This window comes from Dryobates pubescens, chromosome 8 (genome assembly GCF_014839835.1).
Source record: "Dryobates pubescens isolate bDryPub1 chromosome 8, bDryPub1.pri, whole genome shotgun sequence".
NCBI classification, from domain to species: domain Eukaryota; kingdom Metazoa; phylum Chordata; class Aves; order Piciformes; family Picidae; genus Dryobates; species Dryobates pubescens.
In genome coordinates this window covers 7,954,414-7,977,546 of record NC_071619.1, presented here as the reverse complement: position 1 = coordinate 7,977,546, position 23,133 = coordinate 7,954,414, and the positions used below count along the sequence as shown (strand labels likewise).

General features: G+C 44.5%; 1 protein-coding gene across 4 annotated transcripts in view; it reads left to right on the top strand.

Annotated features, from left to right (window-relative positions):
- Window positions 1–19,893, top strand: part of PDCD4 (programmed cell death 4) — a 31,701-nt gene extending 11,808 nt beyond the window's left edge. For 2 of the 4 annotated variants that reach the window (XM_054163411.1, XM_054163410.1), the window contains exons 2-13: window positions 3,148–3,299; window positions 4,467–4,563; window positions 7,837–8,133; window positions 8,643–8,737; window positions 10,438–10,551; window positions 11,433–11,654; window positions 13,084–13,181; window positions 14,625–14,739; window positions 15,556–15,663; window positions 16,694–16,804; window positions 17,745–17,884; window positions 19,152–19,893. In XM_054163411.1, coding sequence (XP_054019386.1) covers window positions 4,524–4,563; window positions 7,837–8,133; window positions 8,643–8,737; window positions 10,438–10,551; window positions 11,433–11,654; window positions 13,084–13,181; window positions 14,625–14,739; window positions 15,556–15,663; window positions 16,694–16,804; window positions 17,745–17,884; window positions 19,152–19,212 — 1,401 coding nt within the window. In that variant the 5' untranslated portion in view covers window positions 3,148–3,299; window positions 4,467–4,523 and the 3' untranslated portion in view covers window positions 19,213–19,893. Of the gene's footprint in view, window positions 1–1,747; window positions 1,816–2,814; window positions 2,865–3,147; window positions 3,300–4,466; window positions 4,564–7,836; window positions 8,134–8,642; window positions 8,738–10,437; window positions 10,552–11,432; window positions 11,655–13,083; window positions 13,182–14,624; window positions 14,740–15,555; window positions 15,664–16,693; window positions 16,805–17,744; window positions 17,885–19,151 lie in introns of those variants that run through there. The other 2 variants (XM_054163412.1, XM_054163413.1) reach the window with 2 other exon arrangements.
- Window positions 19,894–23,133: the final 3,240 nt, after the last annotated feature.

Below are 23,133 nucleotides of genomic sequence, written 5' to 3'. Positions count from 1 at the left end.
ACTGTAGTGGCTTGCTTGGTACACGGCTAGTCAGTGGAGGTGCAAAGAGCAAACTAGAAATTATTTTTTGATTGATGGGGAAACAACAGCTTTTGAGGCTGCCTCAAGGCTGCATGTGAAAAGTCTTGTGTGAGCATGCTGAGCTGTCCTGACTTGAAAATGTCTGCGACTTAGTGTCCTCGTGAGCAAGAAAGATTATCTTTCTGTCATTTGGCTGGTGGGGAAAGTATTTATCATTAAAAATACAGCAATCGTACTGCACATTCTTTTAACCGATCACTGTTGTTTAAATCCTTAAACCTAGTTTTGATGATTCATGCAGAGCTGGGCCAGTAAATGAATTCAGAGGCTCTTACATAAGGAAAGTTTGGCTCTTACTTCAGCCAAAAGTACACTGATTTAGACCAGAATTCTGCTGGAGAAATACGTAAAAAACACACTACAAAAGGCAAGTCGTAGTTTATTAACTGAGGAAGATTCTCTTGCAGGCAGCCGGGAAAATCTTGCAATGAAAAAGTGCTAAAGCAGAAGGGATCCGTATTTGCTTCCCTCGGTGCTGGACTGTTACTGCTTGGGCTCTTCGGCGCGATAAATTGGAGAGTTTCAAAAGCAAAGGTTAGCTGAGTTTTTAGGAGAGTGCGAACGGAGGCAAAATACATGACAATGGAAGACTATCGTCTCTAATTGGGTGTCTGGCCTCAGGCAGTTCATATAGAATAAACTAAGTTTGGAAGGTTGTGGATGGATAAGCACGGCTTAGTTGTCCATTCTAAACCTGTGCTGTGTTACTGATTTTCAGCGGTGGAGAAGCACCTTTTACCTGTTGGGATTGCCTGAACAGTAGCCCCAGGCCCCCTGTCTAAACTCCTGTCCTGTTAACACCCCATTGCTGAAAAGCAGAAAGGGTCTTGGATGGCGGGAGCAAAAGGGCTGAAATCCCGATGTTAGCCGAGAGCAACTCAAAGAAGAGGTAATACATTATTTTTTCTGATGACTTTCCTTCAGACAAAACAAAGAGGAGCACATAATGTTGAGGAGCCAGGTCTGTGAAGGTTCCCATGGCTGGCTGTGCTGCCTAGTGCACGTAGGGCTCTCGTCTTGGCCAGGTCCTGTCACTGGACCTGTGAACACCTCTGTGTCCTCTCGCGTGGTCTCTGGGTGCAGCCGTGCTCCCACATCCCAGGGTTGTCGTTTCAGATCTAAGCTAAAACCTGACAAAAGGTGCTCCTATCTGACGCCAGTGATCCTGCTGAACGTGAAAAGGTCAGGAGATGATGCCCTGGCGCGCTTTTGCCAGCGAGCGATAGGCAAAGAAACGAAAGTCGGTGGCCTGGTGCACGTGCGTGCCCACTCCCACACAAGCGCAGCCGGGCTGGCCGCGGCCACTTCCCTGCTGGTCTCGCCGCGGGCCCGACTGACCCCTCCTCTTCTTCCTTCTCTCCCCTCCCCGCACAAGTGGTTCCTTCCCGCTGCACCCCCACTAGCTCTCCCGAGATGGTTGCGCCCTCCCCCTTGCTTCCCCCCATCTTCGTCTTGCGCGCTGACCCCACCCGCTGGCATTCCTGCCTGTCGATTGGCTGCAGCGGCGGGCGGGAGTCAGCCAATCGCCGGCGCTGCTGGCGGCCGTGTCGCTGGGGGGAAGAAAACAAAAACAAGTAGGCTGGGCCGCGCGCCGTCGAAGGGGTGGGGCCAGGCGGCAGCGGTGGTAGCGGAGCGGCCGGTAACGGAGCCGCGGGCGGCCTGAGGGGAGGCGGCCTGGCGCGGAGCGGGCGGTCCTGCTCTGCCTGCTCCCTGCCGGCGAGGCAACCCTGCACGGTGCGTGAGGGGCGACCAGGCCGCGATGCGGTGGCTGAGGCGCGGTTGGCACCGTGAAGGAGCTGCTCCCTCTGACTGACCCCCTGTCCAGCCCGCACTACTCTCTCTGCCCCGTCGCATCCGGTCCCTCGACGGTGGCACCCGGGGTTGGCTGTGTAGCGAGCCCCTCGTCGCCTCTTCCGGCGGCGGCAGCGTTGCTGAGGGCACATCCCGCGAGGTGCGAATGTTCCTCGGGCCGGGTGAACGGCTGCCAGGCCTGGGCCGTTGTGCAAGCGTGTGGCGGGGAGGCCCTGTGCCAGCCGTGCTACCCCGGGCCTCGGCCCTCTGCCACGCCTCATCCTGAGGGCCGGAATTGCTCCTCCATTGATTGCCAGCGGCACGGGTTTCGTAGGGATAGCTAAATCTTACCTGGTTATTCTTGCGTGCGGCTGCAGAACAGCAGCTATTGTGTGCAGGCCTCCAAAACCTTGCTGGTGGGGAGTGTTTGCTTAAAGTAAGGGGGAAGAGAAAAAATCGTGTAAGCTGCCTGGAAATTCCCCAGGGATGTTTTGCAGAGATGTAGGGTCTTGATAAGTTTTGGAAGCTTTCTTCTGCAGTGTGTGTTGTTCCTGAACGTTAATTTGCTTTTGTTTACCTGCTGGGGTAGAATTGCCAGTTTAAAGTACGTGCAGTGGTAGTGGGTACAGAGTTGAGCATGGGTTCGGTTTTTTTTGGTGGCGTTCAGTGAAATAAACTTGCCTACTGAATTACTTTGAAAGTACTATTTCTGTCACTGCTGAATCTTAAGATCTTTTACAACATTCTTGTTTTTCAGGTGGTCGAATTTACTTCTTTCCATTTTCCCCCATGTTATCTTTCCTGGTATAAAATTCTAGGGGGATTTATTCCAATGTTTTTAATGCAGGTTTTCCAATTATGTTCTGTAGTTGTTCAGCAGTACGGTGTGGTATAACTTTTCAGAATATAAAGTGATTTATTTTTTTTTTTCCATGCAATGATAAATTCTGAGCATCCTGAAGCTCTGGTAGACCTCTTGAGTTAATGAGAGGGTGTGTTTCTAAATTGTGAGTTTGTCTCCTGAGGAGTATGTTGACCTGAATTGTAAAGCTCAGTTATTCCATCATCCTCATTACAAACAAAGCAGGATGCTGAATCCCAGTCAGATGGCATATGGAAGTTGTGTTGTTAGTTATTGTGTTGCCATAGGTGGAGAGTCCTGGGGGTGCATCCTGTAGGGAAGAAGTGTTTCTCCACTTGAAATTTGGAACTTCATTACAAATGATGAAAGTTGTGATCATTATTTAATACAGGTTTTGCTCTTCTTTTTGAAAGAGTTGGACAACTGATGGAACATTCCACTAGGAAGAATAAAGCTGTTCTTACAAGGTAGTTTGCTTGGATTAGGCTTGAGATCCATACGAAAAAGGATCAAATCTCTCAACCAACAGTGACTGGGATCACTTGAGAACTCCTGAATGATTGAGGTAATTCAGAAAAAAAATGTTTATCTTTAAAACCTGTGTGGGGCAGGGAGGAATTCTTATTGCACAAAGCTGTTAACTGTTGGGGTTGACATTAGGAAATGCAAAATCATAACCGCTGGATACCAAACCAGAGTTTCATTGTTGACAACGGTCTGCGATGAGTCATTTGCAGTTAATAGGTCTGTGGTAGGCAAGTGGGCATAAGAAAGGAAAACAAGGAAAGAGGAAAGAAAAAGGGGGGGAGGGAGGGGAGGAAGGGGAAGGCTGTGGTGTCCTTTGGTGTCACAATCTTGCCACTCAACGGTTAAGCTGTTTTCAGGGCAGCAAAGGATGAGAAAGGGGGGGAAAAGGAGATCCTGAATTCTTAGGGGCAGACACAAATACCATCAATGTGCACAGGGCTATGAACTGATGTGTGAAAAAGTGTATGAGAAGTTCTGGAGCTGTTTAGTATTTTGTGTTTATAAAGGAATGATGGATAATGCCACCTCTTTCACACTCGTGTGGGATGGTTTGTAGAGTTGCAGCTGCTAGGAAGAGAGTTAACAGAAAATGAGAAGTGTTTTAACTTCATCCCTTGCAGATTGAATGGTGGTTGTAAGGGGTGTTTGAAGGGTGCAGAAGCACAGATGTGAAAGCTTGGCAGCTGTATGCACACAATACAGTAAAACATAAGTGGAGGAACAAAAAATAGCTTGTCTTGTAAGGGCCGGTCTGAACCCGATAAATTGGTAGCATTTTATCAGTGTAGTTCACCTGAAGAACATGTCTCCCGTGGATGCAATTAAAAAATTGATATTGTATGCTCATACAGATAACCACTCTGCAGAACAGGACAGTCCAAGTTGATAGAAGTGGCTATTATCAACTATGAAAAGCTGCACAGTGAGGACTTTCACCCTTAAAATAACGGCTTTTGTCCCAGTGCCTCCCTTTATAAGCAGCAGAACTGAATAGCTGCTAACACATCAGGGCTTAGAGATGTTTGAGGGTGGTGCACGCTACACCCTTTACCTTCCCAGGAACTTCAGTGGTTACTGACAGTTAATTATAACTTAAAAGCACTCTATTTTTGCATTATATTTTGTGAATGAAGGCTTTGAAGCTTTTTACTTTAAGATTTAGTCTAGTGCTTTTCTTCCTCTGAGCATCTCTGTTTCTGTTTAGGCCTCGAAGGGAAAACATTAAGACTTTACATTTCACAGTCAGTTCTGTTAAGCAGCTATGGAAATAGAAAAGGAACACATTTATATTACCCCAACAGGTAAGTAATATATTCACTAATTTTTTTGTTACTTAAAGTTGCTTAGCTGACCTGAAGTGTTCTTTGTAGAAAACTTGTATTACCTGGTAACTTTTTAATAGTACTGTTGGGTTTATCTTAAAAGAAAACAAACTTCATTAAACATACACAGAATATTTTTTTGATTCTATATTCAATTTATTCAATTATATATAGTAGTGTTCTGCTTGATTACATGTGTTGCAAAATTTGTGTAAAATCATAGTCACTATTTCCTTAACTTAATAATAGGGACTCTATTCCCTACCACCTGACTTCCAGTAGCATTGGTGTGAAGAAAAGAGTAAGCTCAAAAGTAAAATCTCTCATTTGTATTTGAGAGGCACAAATTCTGCTTTTATGTAGCTATTTAGCTTAAAATTACAGGAAAGAAATGATTGAAGACTGACTGGAAACGGAGTGGCATTGGCAAGATTTACCTAGTATGTGTTAGAGACTGCCCTGAAACTGTTTTGTCCCTGTCAAAGACTTGTTTTATGATGCTTATAATGTTACTTTCTGTGCCTTCCAAAGGTTGTGATGATCTGCACTGACTTTTTTTATACTAAAGAGGGGGGGCAGGGGGAAGCTAAGGTTTTAAAGCAGTTGCAGTAGCAGCATGCTCCGTGTGACCTCTCATTCTCAGCCAGAATTAGTTTAATGCCGAAGATAACGTTGCTTCTCAGCCTTTAAGAATTGCGTTTGGATAATAGGTGGGAAACTGCTAGGTGTCTAAATTGACCTAATTTGGTCAAATGAAATTTGTGTGTAGGGCAGTACTTGTTGAATGCTTTGTTAAACAAGGTAACACCATAAAAATACAGATTATAAGCATGCCTGCTGAGCATAGTAGAGTAATAAGGTAAATTTGGATAACATTTTACTATGTAACAAGCAAAGCCTTATGTTTATAGAGCACTGTTACTGCTTATATATGTGTGTGTATATGTTATATGATGTAAGGAGGAGAAGTATAGTTTTCTATGTGCTTTGAATAAAGTTATGTTCTTCTAGAAAATGAATGAAAACTAGTGTTACCAGTTTATCCTACTTTTCTTTTTTCAACCTAACTAGGTAACTAATAGTGGATGGACAGTTTCAGAAAGAGGTTGCAGCTGGAAGCAATATTACATGAAAAAATCCTTTAGTAATGCAGGGGATATATTAAGTCTTATGGATTGGATGTGTCCTGTGGAGGATTTCCTTTAGTCTCAAACCTGAGATCAGGATTGTGTCAGGAGACTGGACTGTAGCCTCCCATTTTTATCCTTGATTGTCCAATTAAGGACTGATTTGTGTCAGCAATTTTCTTTGGAAACTGAGAAAGAAGTGGTCATCCAAGAATGTAGTTCCTGGACAGCAGAACTGCAGGTCTAAACTGGGGAGTGGACATGAAGAAGAATGCAAATTGATTTGTCTGAGACGAGCTGGTTGTGCTGATGGGGGGTCTCCTTGGGGAACGAGAGGAAGGAAACCTGTTCTGTTTGGATTTGCCTTTTTTCCCCCCCACTTTGCTAGCTTCATGCAAATCTCTCAGAGTTTTATTAAACATAGACAAACTGAGAAAGCTTGTTGTGGGGGATCTCTTCCTGGATGTGATGCATGCGTTTCTCTTTTAGCTTGCTGCAGGCATAAAAGGCATTCTTTTGTGGGAGTAATGAGGGAAAAGATGAAGCTTAGGTTGGAATGGCTGCATTATTGTTCAGCTGTAGCATTCACATCTGGGAACACTAGTATCCAAATACTACTTGCTTGATCGTGAAGAAGGCAGTTGCATCAAACTGTCTTAATTTTGTGTTGTAGTATGCTCTTTGATATGGGGGAAGTACTTTGAGGTTGGAAATGTTTTAGTAGGGCGCTTTGCTTTTAAAACAATTTATTGTGAAGCTGTTTTGAATTAAAAAATACAGCTCTTGAGAAGTATTGCCAAATGAGCATTGCTAATTCGAATGTATTGGAATGGTGAAGTAATCCATTCAGCTAAGTTCAAATACAAATTGAAGATACTCTTCACACTCTGGGTTTACTTTCTGTAAACCAGGCTTGGCACAGCTGGGAAAGCAGCTGCTTCTGTGTGCCTCATCATTGTGCTTCCTAGGGTTGTGGCTTTGAGACTATTGAATCCTCAAGAAAAGGAGGACTGTGGAGCAGAGAGCTGAGGCTGTTGCCTTTGTGTGTGTTGTCCAGTTTTCAAGGATTCTCAGGGTACTAGCTAGAATCTAAATAGGTCTTCATATGCTGCCTTTGCCTTTTTTGTAATCTTGGTGGGTTAAGAGAAGGTTTTGTAAAGGTGTAAGTCTTAATCTTTATGATGGTCTCAATAAGACAGTCTGGTAAACCAGACAGCTGGGGTGGGTGACATCCTAACTCTGAAATAAGACTTTGGGTGGAAATTCTAAATGTACATCAATTTCTCCAAAGACTGGAATTAAAGCACTTCTCAGAGCTCTGAAAACATTTACAGGTCCTGAAGATGTGAGGGAGTTTTGTTTGGTGTGAAACAAAGCTAGTTACCTATTATATATGCTGTAAAATACGAGCATTTTAGAAACAGTCTTGACAGAAGCTGTGGTGAGGAGCAGTCCATAAAGAAGAGGAGAGATCACACCTTTTCTAAAGATTTGCTCTATTCTATGAGTCTTAGCTACCAAATTCCCCAGAATGTGTATTAAAAGACTGTTTTTTCCCCATAACTCTAAAAACAGCAACAAAAAAAACAAAGCAGTGATGTTTTCGTATGTTTGGATCATTGCTTTTCCCCCTGCTGAAGGAGGGGAATGTTGGGTGGTCATTTGGAGTATCAGCTTCACTTTGGTGACTAGTCTGTTAGCATTAGTGAGTTCTTAAAGAATTGACCCTGTTGGCAGTTCTGTTTGTTTCTAAATCAAGAGGCAAGTGGGTGGGGTGAGCACAAGGCACTTGCATCTTACGCTCTGAGAAGTTCTGATAGTTTGTGTTTGACAAAGGTGGGGGTTTCTGTGGCTTACCTATTTATAAATGGTTTCTTAATTTGCTTTCCAACTTGACAGGCTCTCTGTTTAGATTGTGGATAGTTTGTGCAGAGGGGGAATAAGGAACTCCTTATTACTGTGATGGGTAGGCACTTTGAAAACAACAGCATTTGCTTTAGCACTGTTGGAAAGAAGGTTTCTGTTTAATGTTGTAACCCTTTTAAAATGCAGTGTGTTTTGTTATTCTAACATAAAACTTAAAAATTACAACCAATTCCCCCCCCCCCCGCCCCGTCTCTTTAAGAACTTGAGAATCTGAGTGATGCTCTGCTCTCCGGTGATGAAGAAAATGGTGGATCTGAGGAACGGAAAACCGAAATCAATGGAAATTGGATTCCTGCAACTTCAATTACTGAAGCCAAAATAAATGCAAAGGCAAAGAGAAGGCTGAGGAAAAATTCCTCTAGAGATTCTGGTAGAGGAGACTCCGTTAGTGACAACGGAGAGACACTGAAGGTTGGAGTTGTACCAACGAGCCCAAAAGGGAAGCTCCTGGACAGGCGATCCCGGTCTGGAAAGGGAAGAGGCTTACCAAAGAAAGGTTGGTGTAGCTTAGGGAAGAGACTACTATAATAAAGGTTCTGTCCAAAACATGTTGTTTTTTTCTCCACTGAGAATCATTTTCATAAAACTCTGCGTGGACAGTTGGATCTGTATGTTAGATAGTAGATGGCAATGGGAGCTTAGAGTGGCATTCTGACCAGGAAATTGTGTGTCATGAATTGAATTATGTCTTTAAGGTAAGCACATTTAATAAAATATGTGAGCTGCTGTTTCACAGAACTGTTACTAATGCCAAGTTAAGGTGTGGTTATATTTGTAAGTAGAGTTTTCAACCTTCAGTAATTCTTGTGCAGTTTCATGCTGCTTCCAGTATCTTACTGGTTGCTAAAGTGGGAGCACATCACATGAACACTCTTCAGCATACATTGTTAGTCAGGAGGTGAGCACAAGCAGTGATGCATCACATAAGTGAAAGAATGTTGAATTGAACTCAGAGGTGTTCTTTGTAAGTTGGCAGTCCTTGCTTACTGTCCCATATTTTGCCAGGTGGAGCAGGTGGTAAAGGAGTTTGGGGAACACCAGGTCAAGTGTATGATGTGGAAGAAGTAGACATTAAGGATCCTAATTACGATGATGACCAGGTAGGCAAATAATGAATTTGCAGTGTTGGTTGTTACTTCCTTTAATGATTTAAGCATCACATGACTGATTTTAATGCATGTTTGACCCTGTTGAGTTTGATGAATGCCAGCCTGGCTGTATGAAATGCTTATTCTTAATGTTCAGAAATGGATTATTGGCTAAAGACAATTGATGTAGAAGTGTCACAGTGCAATACAAATGTAGCCCCATGAACCCTCTTTCCATACCTGACACCCTTTTCCCAGGTGTGCTTTTCACTGCTAGTTCCCATGGAGGTGAATGTTGCAGTGCTTCTCTATATTACAAACAGGACCCATGTTGAAAGTGCAACACAGACTTTCTCCAGTCAGTAGGGAAAGGTGTCCTTTATGGGTTTTTCTCTTCCCTGTATTCCCAGCTTTCCCAGTGTTTTGTATCTAGTTGGTATAATCACTTCAAGCTAGTGCAGAGTTGACAGTGTGGATATTTTGTTTGCATGTATTTATTTAATGTGTTGTGGAAGATTGTACCTTACAGTTATGTTATTGGGGGAAGGAAAGCTTACTGGGCAAAGGGTGCTTTATGGCATTAGATCACCAAGAGAAGGAGACACCAATTACACCATTTACTGAAGTCTCTGAGATCAATACAATTGTGAGACCAATTCTGTATAACATAAGCAGAACAGTGGTGGTGTCCTTCAAGCAGACTGTTGTCACCACAGCTGCTGAGACGATGGTTTATGCAGAATTATCAAAACCTGCTTCCAATATCGGTGTTCTCCCTGCAATTCAATGCTTTACAGTAAGAGAGAGAACCATTAGAAGTGAAGCTGGTAAGTTCCTAAAAGAAAGTTTAATGAAGAATGAGTGTTCTGTGGAACTTCAGTGTGCTTAGCTTTTCTGAGGTTGTAAATGGAGACGTGATGGAAGGATAGGCTTTTGGAGTTCTTCTGTATTTCTTGATCATGGAAAGCTTCTTTCTAATAAGCATCAGTTAGAAAACTTCCTTGTTCAGATTTCTGTGATCTTTAGCTTTGCTTTGAATGTTACTTCTGTAGTCTGATGAGTAGGGCACTGAATTACAGCAGAGAGATCTTGTCATGCTGGAACTTTGCAGGACCATCTCAACATGGGAGGCAGTTGCTGTGTGATTCCTTTTTTCCCCATTAGGGAATGTCTTTACTCACAAATCGTTCTGAAAATGCCTTTTCTCTGATGGGTACATGCTATTGCCTCTCTGGTCCCGTAGTCACTAACGAAGAGGGGAAAACAGGCAGGCTTGCTGTCAAGGACTGGAAGGAAAGGTGGTGGAAGTTACATCTTGTGCTGTGACACAGCAAAGTGCTGGGCAGGGACAGGAGCTTCCATTGGTCTCCCTTCATTACATAGCACACGGGTACTTGACCTCTGTCTTCGTGTGGTGTCAGCAGAATCCTAGGAACAGAGTTTGGAATGTTGAGCATCATTTAACAGTAAATTCAGCCTTCCAGCTAAACTCAGCTAACGGTAAATACAAAACAAAAGCAGTGTGACATTTTGCCAGCATTGTCCACATTTTAACAGTAGAGACATGATGTAATGTTTTCTGGCAGAATGCTAACTACCAGGAATAAAGCATTAAGAATTTAGGAGATGTATTTTAATGCTTATGGTACTACATAAGAAGAGACAGTAATGTTCTGAAAAAGGTTGTATGTTTCTGTTGCCTTTTAAAATAGGAGAACTGTGTCTATGAAACAGTAGTTTTACCTCTGGATGAAAGAGCATTTGAAAAAACATTGACACCAATCATACAGGAGTATTTTGAACACGGAGATACTAACGAAGTGTCGGTATGTCATGTGCTTTTACTTCTTTCAGGGGGCAAACCTGTAGCATACATGGGCATCCAGCTGCTAGCTGTGAATGAGTATAGAGATGTGTGCAAGAAATGCACAATAAGAATGCCTAAGTGACTGTATTCATGATAGAATAGAATAAACCAGGTTGGAAGAGTCATTCAAGATAGAGTCCAACCTATCATCCAACGCTGTGTAATCAACTAAACCATGGCACCAAACACCCCATCAGGTCTCCTCTCAAACACCTCCAATGGTGGTGACTCCACCACCTCCCAGGGCAGCCCAATGGGCAATCACTCTCTCTATGAAGAATTTCTTCCTAACATCCAGTCTAAATCTCTCCTGGTGCAGCTTGAGACTGTGTTCTCTTGTTCTGGTGCTGGTTGCCTGGGAGAAGAGACCAGCCTCTGCCTGTCTACAACCTCCCTTCAGGTAGTTGTAGACAGCAATAAGGTCTCCCCTGAACCTCCTCTTCTCCAGGCTAAGCAAGCCCAGCTCTCTCAGCCTCTCCTCATAGGGCTTGTGCTCCAAACCCTTCCCCAGCTTTGTTGCCCTTCTCTGGACATGTTCCAGCAAGTGAACATCTTTCTTAAACTGAGGGGCCCAGAACTGGACACAGGACTCAAGGTGTGGCCTAACCAGCACAGTGTACAGGGGCAGAATGACCTCCCTGCTCCTGCTGGCCACACTGTTCCTGATCCAGGCCAGGATGCCGTTTGCCTTCTTGGCCACCTGGGCACACTGCAGGCTCATGTTCAGCCTACTGTGAGCAGGAGTGTAATATATAAGCATATAAATATTTGTAACATACTGATACACATTGATATAATAAAACTTACAAAATCTTGTTTTGTTTTTCAAATCTTATTTAGGAGATGCTGAAGAATTTAAACCTTGGTGAAATGAAATACAGCGTTCCAGTGCTGGCTGTTTCCTTGGCATTAGAGGGGAAGGCTAGTCACAGGGAAATGACATCTAAGCTTATCTCTGACCTCTGTGGAACAGTAGTAAGCAAAACCGATGTGGAAAAATCCTTTGATAGACTGCTTAAAGAACTACCGGAATTGGTTTTGGATTCTCCCAGGGCGCCACAGGTATATCTGTAAAGTTTTATGCTAGTAGTCACAGTATCACTAAGGTTGGAAGAGACCTCGAGGATCATCGAGTCCAACCTGTCACCACAGACCTCATGACTAGACCATGGCACCAAGTGCCACATCCAATCCCCTCTTGAACACCTCCAGGGATGGTGACTCCACCACCTCCCTGGGCAGCACATTCCAATGACAAATGACTCGCTCGGTGAAGAACTTTCTCCTCATCTCGAGTCTAAACCTCCCCTGGCGCAGCTTGAGACTGTGTCCCCTTGTTCTGGTGCTGGTTGTCTGGGGGAAGAGACCAACCCCTTCCTGGCTACAACCACCCCTCAGGTAGTTGTGTAGAGGGCAATGATTTCACCCCTGAGCCTCCTCTTCTCCAGGCTAAACAATCCCAGCTCCCTCAGCCTCTCCTCATAGGGCTTGTGCTCAAGGCCTCTCCCCAGCCTTGTTGCCCTTCTCTGGACACATTCAAGTGTCTCAATGTCCTTCTTAAACTGAGGGGCCCAGAACTGGACACAGTACTCAAGGTGTGGCCTAACCAATGCAGAGTACAGGGGCACAATGACTTCCCTGCTCCTGCTGGCCACACCATTCCTAATACAGGCCAGGATGCCATTGGCCTTCTTAGCCACCTGGGCATACTGCTGGCTCATGTTTAGGCAGCTGTCAATCAGCACCCCCAGGTTCCTCTCTGTTTGGCAGCTCTCCAGCCACTCTGACCCCAGCCTGTAGCTCTGCATGGGGTTATTGTGGCCAAAGTGCAGCACCCGGCACTTGGACTTGTTAAATGCCATCCCATTGGACTCTGCCCATCTGTCCAGTTGGTCGAAGTCTCTCTGCAGAGCCTTTCTACCCTCTAACTGACCAACGTCTGCTCCTAACTTGGTGCCATCTGCAAACTTGCTGATGACTGACTCAACCCCCTCATCCAGATCATCAATGAAGATATTAAAGAGGATGGGGCCCAGCACTGATCCCTGGGGGACGCCACTGGTGACTGGCCGCCAGCCGGATGTGGCACCATTCACCACCACTCTCTGGGCTCAGCCTCCAGCCAGTTCCTAACCCAGCACAGAGTGTTGCGGTCCGAGCCACGAGCTGACAGCTTAGACAGCAGTTTACTGTGGGGGATAGTGTCAAAGGCCTTGCTGAAGTCCAGGTAGACCACATCCACAGGCCTCCCCACGTCCACCAGACAGGAGCTTTCTCATTTAACTTGTGGCTAAAATTGGTCAAGTGAACTGAAACAGACTCCTTCCTGTGGATTGTCATGCCCTCTGTAATCCCTTCTGATTTCCCAGGCTGCTTCTGCTTGGGGCTGGCTCATTTAAATAAAATTTGAAGCCTAAGCACATTACAGTTGTCTGCTTAGAACTACTGTGAAATTCAGTATTTAATTACAAATGTTTCTGTGTTGTGGCAGTTGGTGGGCCAGTTCATTGCTAGAGCTGTTGGAGATGGGATTCTGAGCAGTACCTACATCGATGGCTACAAAGGCACTGTGGATTGTGTCCAAGCTCGGTAACTCTCTTTGTTTTTTTCATGGTAGCTACAGGTTTCTGTTCTAAATGTCAAAGACAATCAGGAATTTTTAGTATGTCAGGAAAAATCATTCTTTGTGATTTTTTGTTTGTTTAAAATTACAAGTCTGCAACAACAACAACAAAATCCAAAATTACTCAGGCCAGAAGAGAAATACTGAAAGTGCCTGAAAGAGTGTATTAATACATTTCAGTTTTGTTTGTCATCCAGCTTATGTTTGAGGGGAGGGGAAAAAAAAAAGCAGGGGGGGCTGAAAGAAGAAGTGATTATAGAAGGTTTTGTCTTTAGAAAAAGCTTTAATGTGATTAATGAATAAATATAGCACCAGGACAGCTGCTCTAGAGATGCTGAGAAACACACAAGGGATTAACTGTTTTTGCCTTTATAAAGGTTTGAAGCTCACACAGTGCTTTCCCAGTGTTTTCCATGTCAGGGTGAGAGGTTTGAAGGAGCAATCTGTGGCCAAGAGGGACACTTTAATAGCTAGCTATGTTTTATTATTTTCCCCATAACTGTGTATTTCAGTCTTGATACCAAAGAGCTGAAAATCTTGAAGCTTCCTCTAAAGCTCTACTTAGGATACAGTTGGTTACTTTTAGAAGGAAGGGAAATTCTTAACTCCCTAACTTGAGGGTTCAAATGGTGAAAATTCAGTTACACAAATGTCTCTTGGTGTGAAGGATTGTAGTCTGCATACTGCACATTTGGGATGCTTTTCTGCCTTTGCTATTTCTTGGACAGTCTTCTGCTTGTTAAACCTGGGTGAATAGAGTTATTGTTACTGGGTGCTCCCCAGTATGAGGACTGGGGTAACTGCTGTAGCTGGATGGTGCTTAACTGGATTTGATAGTGGGCTTTTTTCACCTTGCTTCCTTTTTCATTCTTCATGAACTGGCAAGCCTCCCTAGTTCAGGCCATCTTTTTGAAGTTAGATATTTGCCTTCTGAAATGCTGGTTTGGATTAAACTCTGATGATTTTTGAGGCTCAAACAAAAAAAAAACTCAGTAGAAAAGCTGTTCTTCAGTGTGGAAACAACTTAAGCCTCTGTTGTTTGAGATACCCATGGCAAACTGCATCCTTGAAGGAGCTCGGATACAATCTATCTCTGCATAAGAAAATACTAAGTTGTTTCTTGTGAGGGTGTTTCAGGTTCTGCATTGATGATTCAGATCTGCTATCATCATGATTTGTTACCTGTCCTTAGCATGTTACAACCAAAAAAACGTGGAGGTGGCAGACAGAGAATGTGGGAAGCTGGCTTGCTGGCTTCTTGATCTAGATGTCCTCATAGAGTTGCTAACCCTGACCTCTTCTTAGGGTCTGGTCACTTTGCCTGAAGAGGAATGGCAGTGGGGGGAGTTAAGATGCCTTTTAATGAAGTTTATTGAATGACTTTTTAAACCACCAACTTTGCTTTCTAGAGCTGCACTGGACCGAGCTACTGTGTTGCTGAGTGTTACGAAGGGCGGAAAGCGCGTAGACAACATGTGGGGATCGGGAGGTGGCCAGCAGTCTGTGAAACACCTTGTTAAAGAGGTAGCTGACTTCTACAAAACTCTGCTCTCTAGACTTTAACATTTGTCTAAGCTTATCTTGTTTTGGGCTGGAATGAAAAGAAACATATATTCTGTAACAAAATAATGTCTTGAGTGTTTTGGCTTTTTTCTTTCTCCTTTTTTTTAATACAAAGTAGTTTTCAAGAACTGATGCAGATGAATTTTATTGGGGGGGTTTTTAGTAATATTTGTCAGTAGTGGGAACATGCTGCTACATATTCTGTATTGCAAGTATGCATTTATTTTTGCTTTAAGCAAAACTTTAAGCAGTTAGCTTTTTAAGAGCTTGTAATATTAAATGGTGAAGTAATTAGAAGAGTCAAGATGAAACTGGCTGAACTAGATAAACTATTATTTTTTGGCATCACTGATGAAAAAGCACAGTAGTAACTCAAAGGGGAGCAAGCAGCAATGTTTAGAGAGCCATGCTATGAAGTAGAGAGGCTTAAAGGAGAAGGTCACATTATAATTTCTGAATTGTGAACATAATACATGATCGTAGGAGTTCAGGGGAGATGATACAGTTAATCACACCCATATTAACCTTCTGTGCTGATATGCATCTCTATAAAGCAATGGTTTTGGTGTTTGTGTGTGTGTTAACACTATTGATAGAGATTTGGCTTACACCTGTGATTCAGCTTGCTGATAGTCTCTCAATCTAATTACACTTACAAACACACTACGAGGAAGTTTCAGGAACTGACGTGCTGTTAGGTAGATCACAAATCATAACAGCTTCTAAATTTTATATCTAATTTGTGTTGGGCTTTTTGTTTGTTTTACAATTCAATAGATTGATATGTTGCTGAAAGAGTATTTGCTTTCTGGAGATGTACTGGAAGCTGAACGCTGTCTTCAGGAACTGGAAGTACCCCATTTTCACCATGAACTTGTATATGAAGTAAGGAGATATCAGAGTCCCTTTAATAACTGTCAGTTAATACCAACAGGTTTGGTTTGGTTTTGATGTGGGCATGCAAGTAATATAACTGGAATCTGTAGCTCAGGTTGCGAGTTCTAATGTGATTTGCATAACAAAATTCTTTCTTTTAATGGTATGTGTGCACATCAGCAACAAGTAAGCTGCTGCTAACTCTGGGAAGATGACGGGAGTCGTTTTTGTTGTTGTGGAAATATTGAATTCATATTATTATAGATTCCAGAGAAAGAAGAGCTCAGTTTATTTTCTGCTGCAGCAAAAAGCCATGTTTTTCTTTGGTGCTTATTTCCTGCTAGTTTCAGATATTGGGGTATTCTAGTGGGTGTTACCTGGTTTTGCTACATTATACAGCTTCCTTTGCAGGCTGGAATTGTTCCACCTAGCACATTTGTAAAAGCTCTGAGAGATTGCAGAGCCAGACTGTATGAGAGAAAGATCTTCTTTCCTGTATCTGGGAGATGTTCTGCTTGTACTCTTTTGCCTGTCAACTTAGGAAATGGTTGTTTACCAATAAAGCTGAACATCTACCACCTACAAAATTTTCAGTAGATTGATTCCTCTTGAAAAATTCCTTCAGGCAGAAAACCAGAATCCTTTTAGTGGATGGGTCTTGTGGAGATCTGTAGATTTTAAACTTTGGAGTTCTTCTAAAATCACAGATACAAAATAATCAGAGATGCCAAATTAGTTGCCATCTGTACTGCAGCAGCCACATGGATATGGTTATGCATTTCCCCAGCCTCAGACAGAAAGGGATTTTCACTGTCTAGTCCTTTCTGGTTTTTCATATCTTTTAAACTTATCTAGCTAACTTTCAATCAGTTTTTCTTTTCTAACAATATACTGAAGTTGTGAGTGATGTAACAAAGGCCCTTTTCTCCCCAGAAAACATGTAATAATGCATTCCTTCCTTTTTGCACTTCACAAGCTTACACAGCATGTACTTGAACCACTGTTCTCTATTATTAAACACATGCATGATTTGTTTTAGGCTGTTGTGATGGTTTTGGAGTCAACAGGAGACAAGACCTTCAAAATGATCCTGGATTTGCTGAAATCTCTCTGGAGGTCTTCTGTCATTACTATGGACCAAATGAAAAGAGTAAGTGGCATTTAGTGAATGCCAAAATCTATACAGTTTTTACCTTCTTCTATTTGTAGTCTGTTATTGACTGCTGCTTTTTCCCAAGTTCCCCATGGTGATTCTGTATCCTGTACAGATCATGATCTGTCACTGATACATGGACAGTAATTGTCATGTCCTGGGAGAAGTACAAATTCCAAGGAGTACTTCTCTAGAACTGAAGAACTGGGTATTTCAATCTTCAGTCAGCAATTTCCAACTGCTTTTATGCAATGGAGTGGTTAAAACTAATTGTCTAAAATGCTGCAACATGGCATCATTTTGCTTAAATGTAGTTCTTCATAATTGAAGTCACAGAATAAAGACCCACTTAATTACAAATGTTGATTAGAACAGCTAGTATTTTACTCTGCTGTTATCATCCATGGTTTTGTTTCTAGGAACAAATACAGGACAGCTGTTCTGACCCAGGGCAAACTTGGTACCAGGCAAAGGCTTGTGTCAAAATCTACCCAGCCATACTGTTGGTGGGAAGTGATGAAGTCATCTCTGGTTGTAACCAGTGTTTCCCATACTGCATAAACTGCTGTAGTGGTGATGTGTGGCCACTTTTTGTTCGTTTATGTGGAAATAAAATAATTTTTTTCTTCCTTGTGTTACTATCCCTGCAATAGCAGCCAGGCTACCATACACATTCTGTACTTGTCTGGATTTCTGGCTTTGGAAGAAGTTAAAAATTCAGCTGGTGTTTTTATGTAGATACATAGCCGTATAATACCGTGGCACTGGCTGGTATTACACCTTTTCCACTGACTTGCAGCTGCTCTGCTTTAGGTGTCTTGAGAATGTATGTGAAACAAGAGTGAAAAACAAATCCTCTGAGTGCAGAAGGGTATTTTAAAAAACTTGCAACAAACCCATCAATAACCAGATGATTGTTTGAATGCTTGTGTTGCAGGGCTATGAACGAGTTTACCGGGAAATCCCAGACATTAACCTGGATGTGCCACACTCCTATTCTGTGCTTGAGCGGTTTGTAGAGGAATGCTTTCAGGCTGGAATAATCTCCAAACCACTGAGAGACCTCTGTCCCTCAAGGTACTTGTGTTATTGTAGACAGGTGAAGGCACTGGGTTTTTTTGTCCCCATAGTAGGTAACAGAAAGCAGGATCTTAGGACCAAAGTATTACTGATTGGAACTGGAAAGTATGGAAGATGCAGAAACAGAAGGTTGGACTGGTAAAAAGTTTATTAAGTGAGATCCAGGCAGCATGCCTGGATGCTTTCCAGAGGATGAAGGCCTGCATCTCCTCCAGTTTGCTGATTAGCTTGGTAGAAATCAGTGTAGTACTGAGATGGAAGATTCTGGTGTCACAGTCATCCATGTGGGTGACAGTGGAAAACTGTCAACAGCAATGAAAAAAGAGAGTTTAAAAAAGGGTTTAAACACATATCAAAGGGCAGGAATAGAGTTTTAAGGTGAGACAACCAATTTTAATGTTTGTCAAAAGGAATAGGGACAGGTGGAATAAGCTCCACACCCTTGATCCCTTCTTACCTGTCTTTTGTGTGGTTTTTGTATAGTGCTTTTATTTACTTATAGCATAAATAGTGCTGTTTGAACTGTAGCTAAGCTAATCAATATTCTGTTTTCTCCTTAGTGGTCACAATACAATTAATAAGTTTAATTTCCTGTGATCAATGCATGTAAAATGCTAAAATACGACAATAAAACTAGTATTTGCAATTTCATGCATCAGGAATACTAATGATGAGAGTTGTCATTTCCAGTTAGGGTGTTTTGTTAGGCTGCTGAAACTATCTTGGCAGGTTGTGATAAATTTGGATTTAGAAATGGTAGTGTCTTTATTAAAAAGCAGCCTCCTTTTGTGGACTTCAGACTTTAAAATGAGTTTGTGCATCTTGGGGTATCAAATATTCTGCAGGTTTGGAGTGAGAGGGTTGAAAGTCATCAGCGCAACAAAAGCTTGATTCTACTTCAGTTACCATTAAAAGATTGAGAGGCATTTTGTTTTGGCTGAGGTAGTTTGGTTTTGGGTAGAAAGCCGTCACAGCAAGGCTTTCAAACTATCACCTTTGCAAGTGTGAATATTAAAAAGTGAGCAGAGAAGAAAGCACTTGACAACACACATTCTGGAAAGCTGCTTGCAAATAAACCTAGATGCAAGATTCAGATGGATTTAAAGCAATTTATCCGTCACCAAGGACGTCAGCTAATACTGCTGAACTTGCACAACTGATATGTGACTGCCAAGACAGAGATTTTTGTCAGTGATAGATAAGACAAAAACCCAAGCAATGCTACTTTGAATTACTGAAAAGATAACTTTGTGCTGTCTTACAGGGGCAGAAAGCGCTTTGTGAGTGAAGGAGATGGAGGTCGCCTTAAGCTGGAAAGCTACTGAATGTGAAAACCAACTCTTCAAGCCTTAAAAGTTTAAAGGGAAAGTAGATATCCATATATATACAAACACACATGCTTTTTTGGGGGGTGTGTGTGTATAAATGTATGCACAGACATAATATACCAAAATTTTAAGAGTTGCTTAGCACAGTTCATATTTTTCTAAGAGCATGTTTTGGGTACAGATTGGTTTATGTTTGGGTGGTTTTTTCCTTTTTGTTTTAATTTCAGGAAGAAAACTTTTTTCCTCTGGGCATATAGTAGAACAACTGGCCACTCTGCTGTGGTGGTGCCTTCAAATAAGCTATCTTTTCAAGTGCCATATGTTTATGACCTAATCATTCCATGTTTGCATTGATGTCTGACTGCCGTTCAAGGATAGTGTTGTCATCATCAAATCACTGGTTTATACAAAGCTTTATAGAAGGGTCAAGTTAAGCTGCTGTGATCCCATTTCCATTGCTGCTGAAGAAGTACTGTGCTTTGGGAGGGGAAAAAAAAATAGCTGTTTCTTTGTCAGAGAGCCCAAGAAAATGGAGTTGGGTCATACGATAAATTCATCTGTTGCAGGGGAAGAACACTGGTTGGTTTAGCCCCCGTGTACCAAACTCGTCTTTGTTTTTTCTATGTAACTGGAAAAGTGAAAAGTTCTGGTAAAACATTAAAAATATTTTTTGTGAAACTCTCTGCATCCTCTTTTTTTGAAAGATACAACACACCTGTCTCTGTTCAGAGCTCTGACGTATGAGTACTCCCAACACCACCCTTTTGCTTTATATTCTGTGGAAGAACACTAATTAAGCTCAGTGTTTAACAAGTGAGTTGGGTAGGAGCATCCAGGCTGGCACCAAGACAGTCTGAATGTATCTATGCCATGCCACCTTGCCAAGTTACTTCTCAGGAATGAGGTGGACTTAAGGAAAACTGTCAGCCATACAGTGAAGCCCTTCTTCCCCTTTTCAGTTTCTGTCAGGCCAAGCTGTCAGCCTGTGGCTTGGACAGCAACACTCTGCCCTGGGTTGGGAACTGGCTGGAAGGCTGAGCCCAGAGAGTGGTGGTGAATGGTGCCATGTCCAGCTGGCAGCCAAGTCACTAGTGGTGTCCCCCAGGGATCAGTGTTGGGCCCCATTCTGTTCGATATCTTTACTGATGAGGGGATTGAGTCCATCATCAGTAAATTTGCAGATGACACCAAGCTGGGGGCAGCTGTTGATCTGTTAGTGGGTAGGAAAGCTCTGCAGAGGGACCTTGACAAGTGGACAGATGGGCAGAGTCCAAGGGTGTGATATTTAAGACACGTAAGTGCAGGGTTCTACACATTGGCCACAACAACCCCATGCAGGAAGGGTCGTTGCAGGGCCGGGCACTGGCTGTGATCCAGGGGCTGGGCATGCAGCGCTGGAGCGAGTCTGGACAGCCGTTACAAGACCTGCGGCGCCCCGTTACTCGTCTGCTCCCGCTGTCCAGCCCGGCCTGACCCTACAGCAGCGCCTGCCAGTGGTCCGTTACCTGGCGGACTTGGCAAGCCTAAGGACATATTTAAAACGTCCCTTTGAAAGCGACAAGCGGAGCTTCTACAGGAAAACACCATATGAAGAGCCTCCCCCGTACCCCTGCCTTCTCGGCCAGCCTTTATTCCGCGAGCGCCGTGACAACGCGGGTACCTCCGAGCCGTGGCCACCGCCGGAGACCGTCCCCACCGCCCCTCCCGGGAGCTAGGGCTGGGGCTGAGGCACCGGTACCCCCTCAGGCGGCTGCGCCGCCTCTAGCGCCGCCCGCTGCAGCTTCTCCAGTTTCTCCAGGGTTACTGACTTGAGGGGCAGCACCTTAGGCTTGCACAGCACCATTGAGGCCGTGTCCTCCACCGAGAGCTGCCCTGCGAGGAAAGAGAAGGACTGCATGTGAGCGCCGGGGCTAGGCCAGGCCGGGCCGGTGCCGGGGCGCGCCCGCCCGCCGCTGTTACCTTGCTTGGGCAGCACCTCTCGGAACACTGCCTTCCCCTCCGGCATGGCGGCTCCCGCACGGCGATGCGCAGGCGCGCTGCCTTGGCACCGCCCGTAAGGGCATGCACGGTGCTGAGGGGCGCTGCGCGTTGCGCGGTGAAAACTACAGTTCCCAGCCTGCGCTACGCAGACCCTTCCTGCGCTCCTGGCCTTTGGGCCGTCTCGTTCGCCCCAGTCTGGCGTCCTGCTCGCCAGAGTTGCCGTTTGTGGGGCTGGGCTGCTGGCTCACCACCAGCCGCCGCGGGAACGGGCGGGACAGCGTTCTGCGTGGGCAGCAGGACGCGGCGCACTGCCCCAGGGCGGGGAGCTCGGTGTGGGACAGCGGTCCGGTTCACTCGGCGGGAGCGCGCCCAGCCGAGCCGAGCCGAGCCTTCGAGGGTGCTCCCGGCATCCCGCAGCGCTGGGGCTTCCCCGGGGGGTGGCGGCGTTAACCTGCGCAGGCCTGCCCGGCTCCGCGGCGTGCCGCTGCTTGCCCGCCCGCGCTGGCTGTGGGCGAGCTCCGCGGCCCCCACGCCCCGCCGGCCCGCGCTCCTCTGTGCGGCCGTGCTCGGGCATCAGAGCTTCTCTTATCTTATTTTTTGCTTTTAAAAATAACTCCCCCTTAGCAGACGCTGTCCAACAGATGGGCTTGGTCGGGACGTGTGCGTCCTGGTTTCACTTTGCAGGCAGCGCCTCGGGATTAGTGATGTTTAAAATGTAAACGGTGGTAAACCTCGATGTCTTTCTAAATGCTGAGGGCTTAAATGTTGTCAAACTTGATCAGGCGGTGCACCTGCGATCCCTCTTCTCCAACAGGTTCGTTTGCCGCTCCTAGCTGCTTTCCTGCGAAATGTTGCTGAGTTGGGTTGTGACCCGGTGTCGGTGGAGAAGGACCCCCCTGAGTGTCACTGTAGCTGCTCGGTGCCCCAGCACCGCCCCGGTTTCGGCATGTGTTGTAATTTCAGGTTTTCCTACTGACCTTGCTTGCGTGCCCTGCACACACTCTCTGCTTTGCCTGTGGGGGTTGAAGGTAAGGCTCGGGATCCTGCTAACCTAGCCTCGCAGGCGGTGACAGAATTCCTCTGAGACACAGAGCTTTCTGCTTACTACCACACAGGGACTGACCGTGAACGGATGAAATGAGGGAAAGCCCGCTATTTGCTAACCATTCTCTTCCATGCTTCATTGACAGTGCCAGCCACATGCTTCACCCTGCTAGCTCAAGGCAGTGTTGCTGTGGACCTGTCAGTGTGGGATCCGAGGCCTAGGTTTGCTGGGAGACCCCTGATAAAACTCCCAGTAAGTGGCACCCCTCTGATTGTTATTTAGAGGGTCTGTCTGCATTGTTCCAGAACTATTTCCTCTAAGGTAACCTAGGGTAGGAAATGGTCACACAGGTAGCTCATTTCCACCTTGTTTAACTCTTGGATTGGCGGCCAGTAGAGAACTGACTGCTGGGTGAAAGCAGATTTCCTTCTTCCTGCCTTTTGTGGAGTCCCCGAAAGAGAATGCTTCTGCTTTGGTCCGGGGCAGCATAGAAGTTGGCCCATGTTGTTGTGGCTCATATTCCACTTGCAGGTCAGGAGATCAGCATCAGTGAGGCTATGAAGTGGGCGCACTTGCTTGGATCATTCTTTCTCTACCCACTGAAGTGCACAGAGGCATTCTCACTGATTTCAGTGGGGGAGACACTTGTCTGGTGTGCTGGTCTGTGTGACAATTAGTATTTCATACTTTTCGGAGTGGAAAAGACAGGGGAATGATTTATGAAGACTCTGGATGTTTGTAGACCAGGTCATTTTAAACAGTACATGTAATTTGAAGATCAGTAATTTGGTAGTTGTTTGGGGTTTGGTTGTGCTTTTGTTTCAAAAGCAAACCAAGCTGATCCAGCATCTCAGCTGTGTCCAGAAATGCATGTAAAAGACAGCCAATTATGA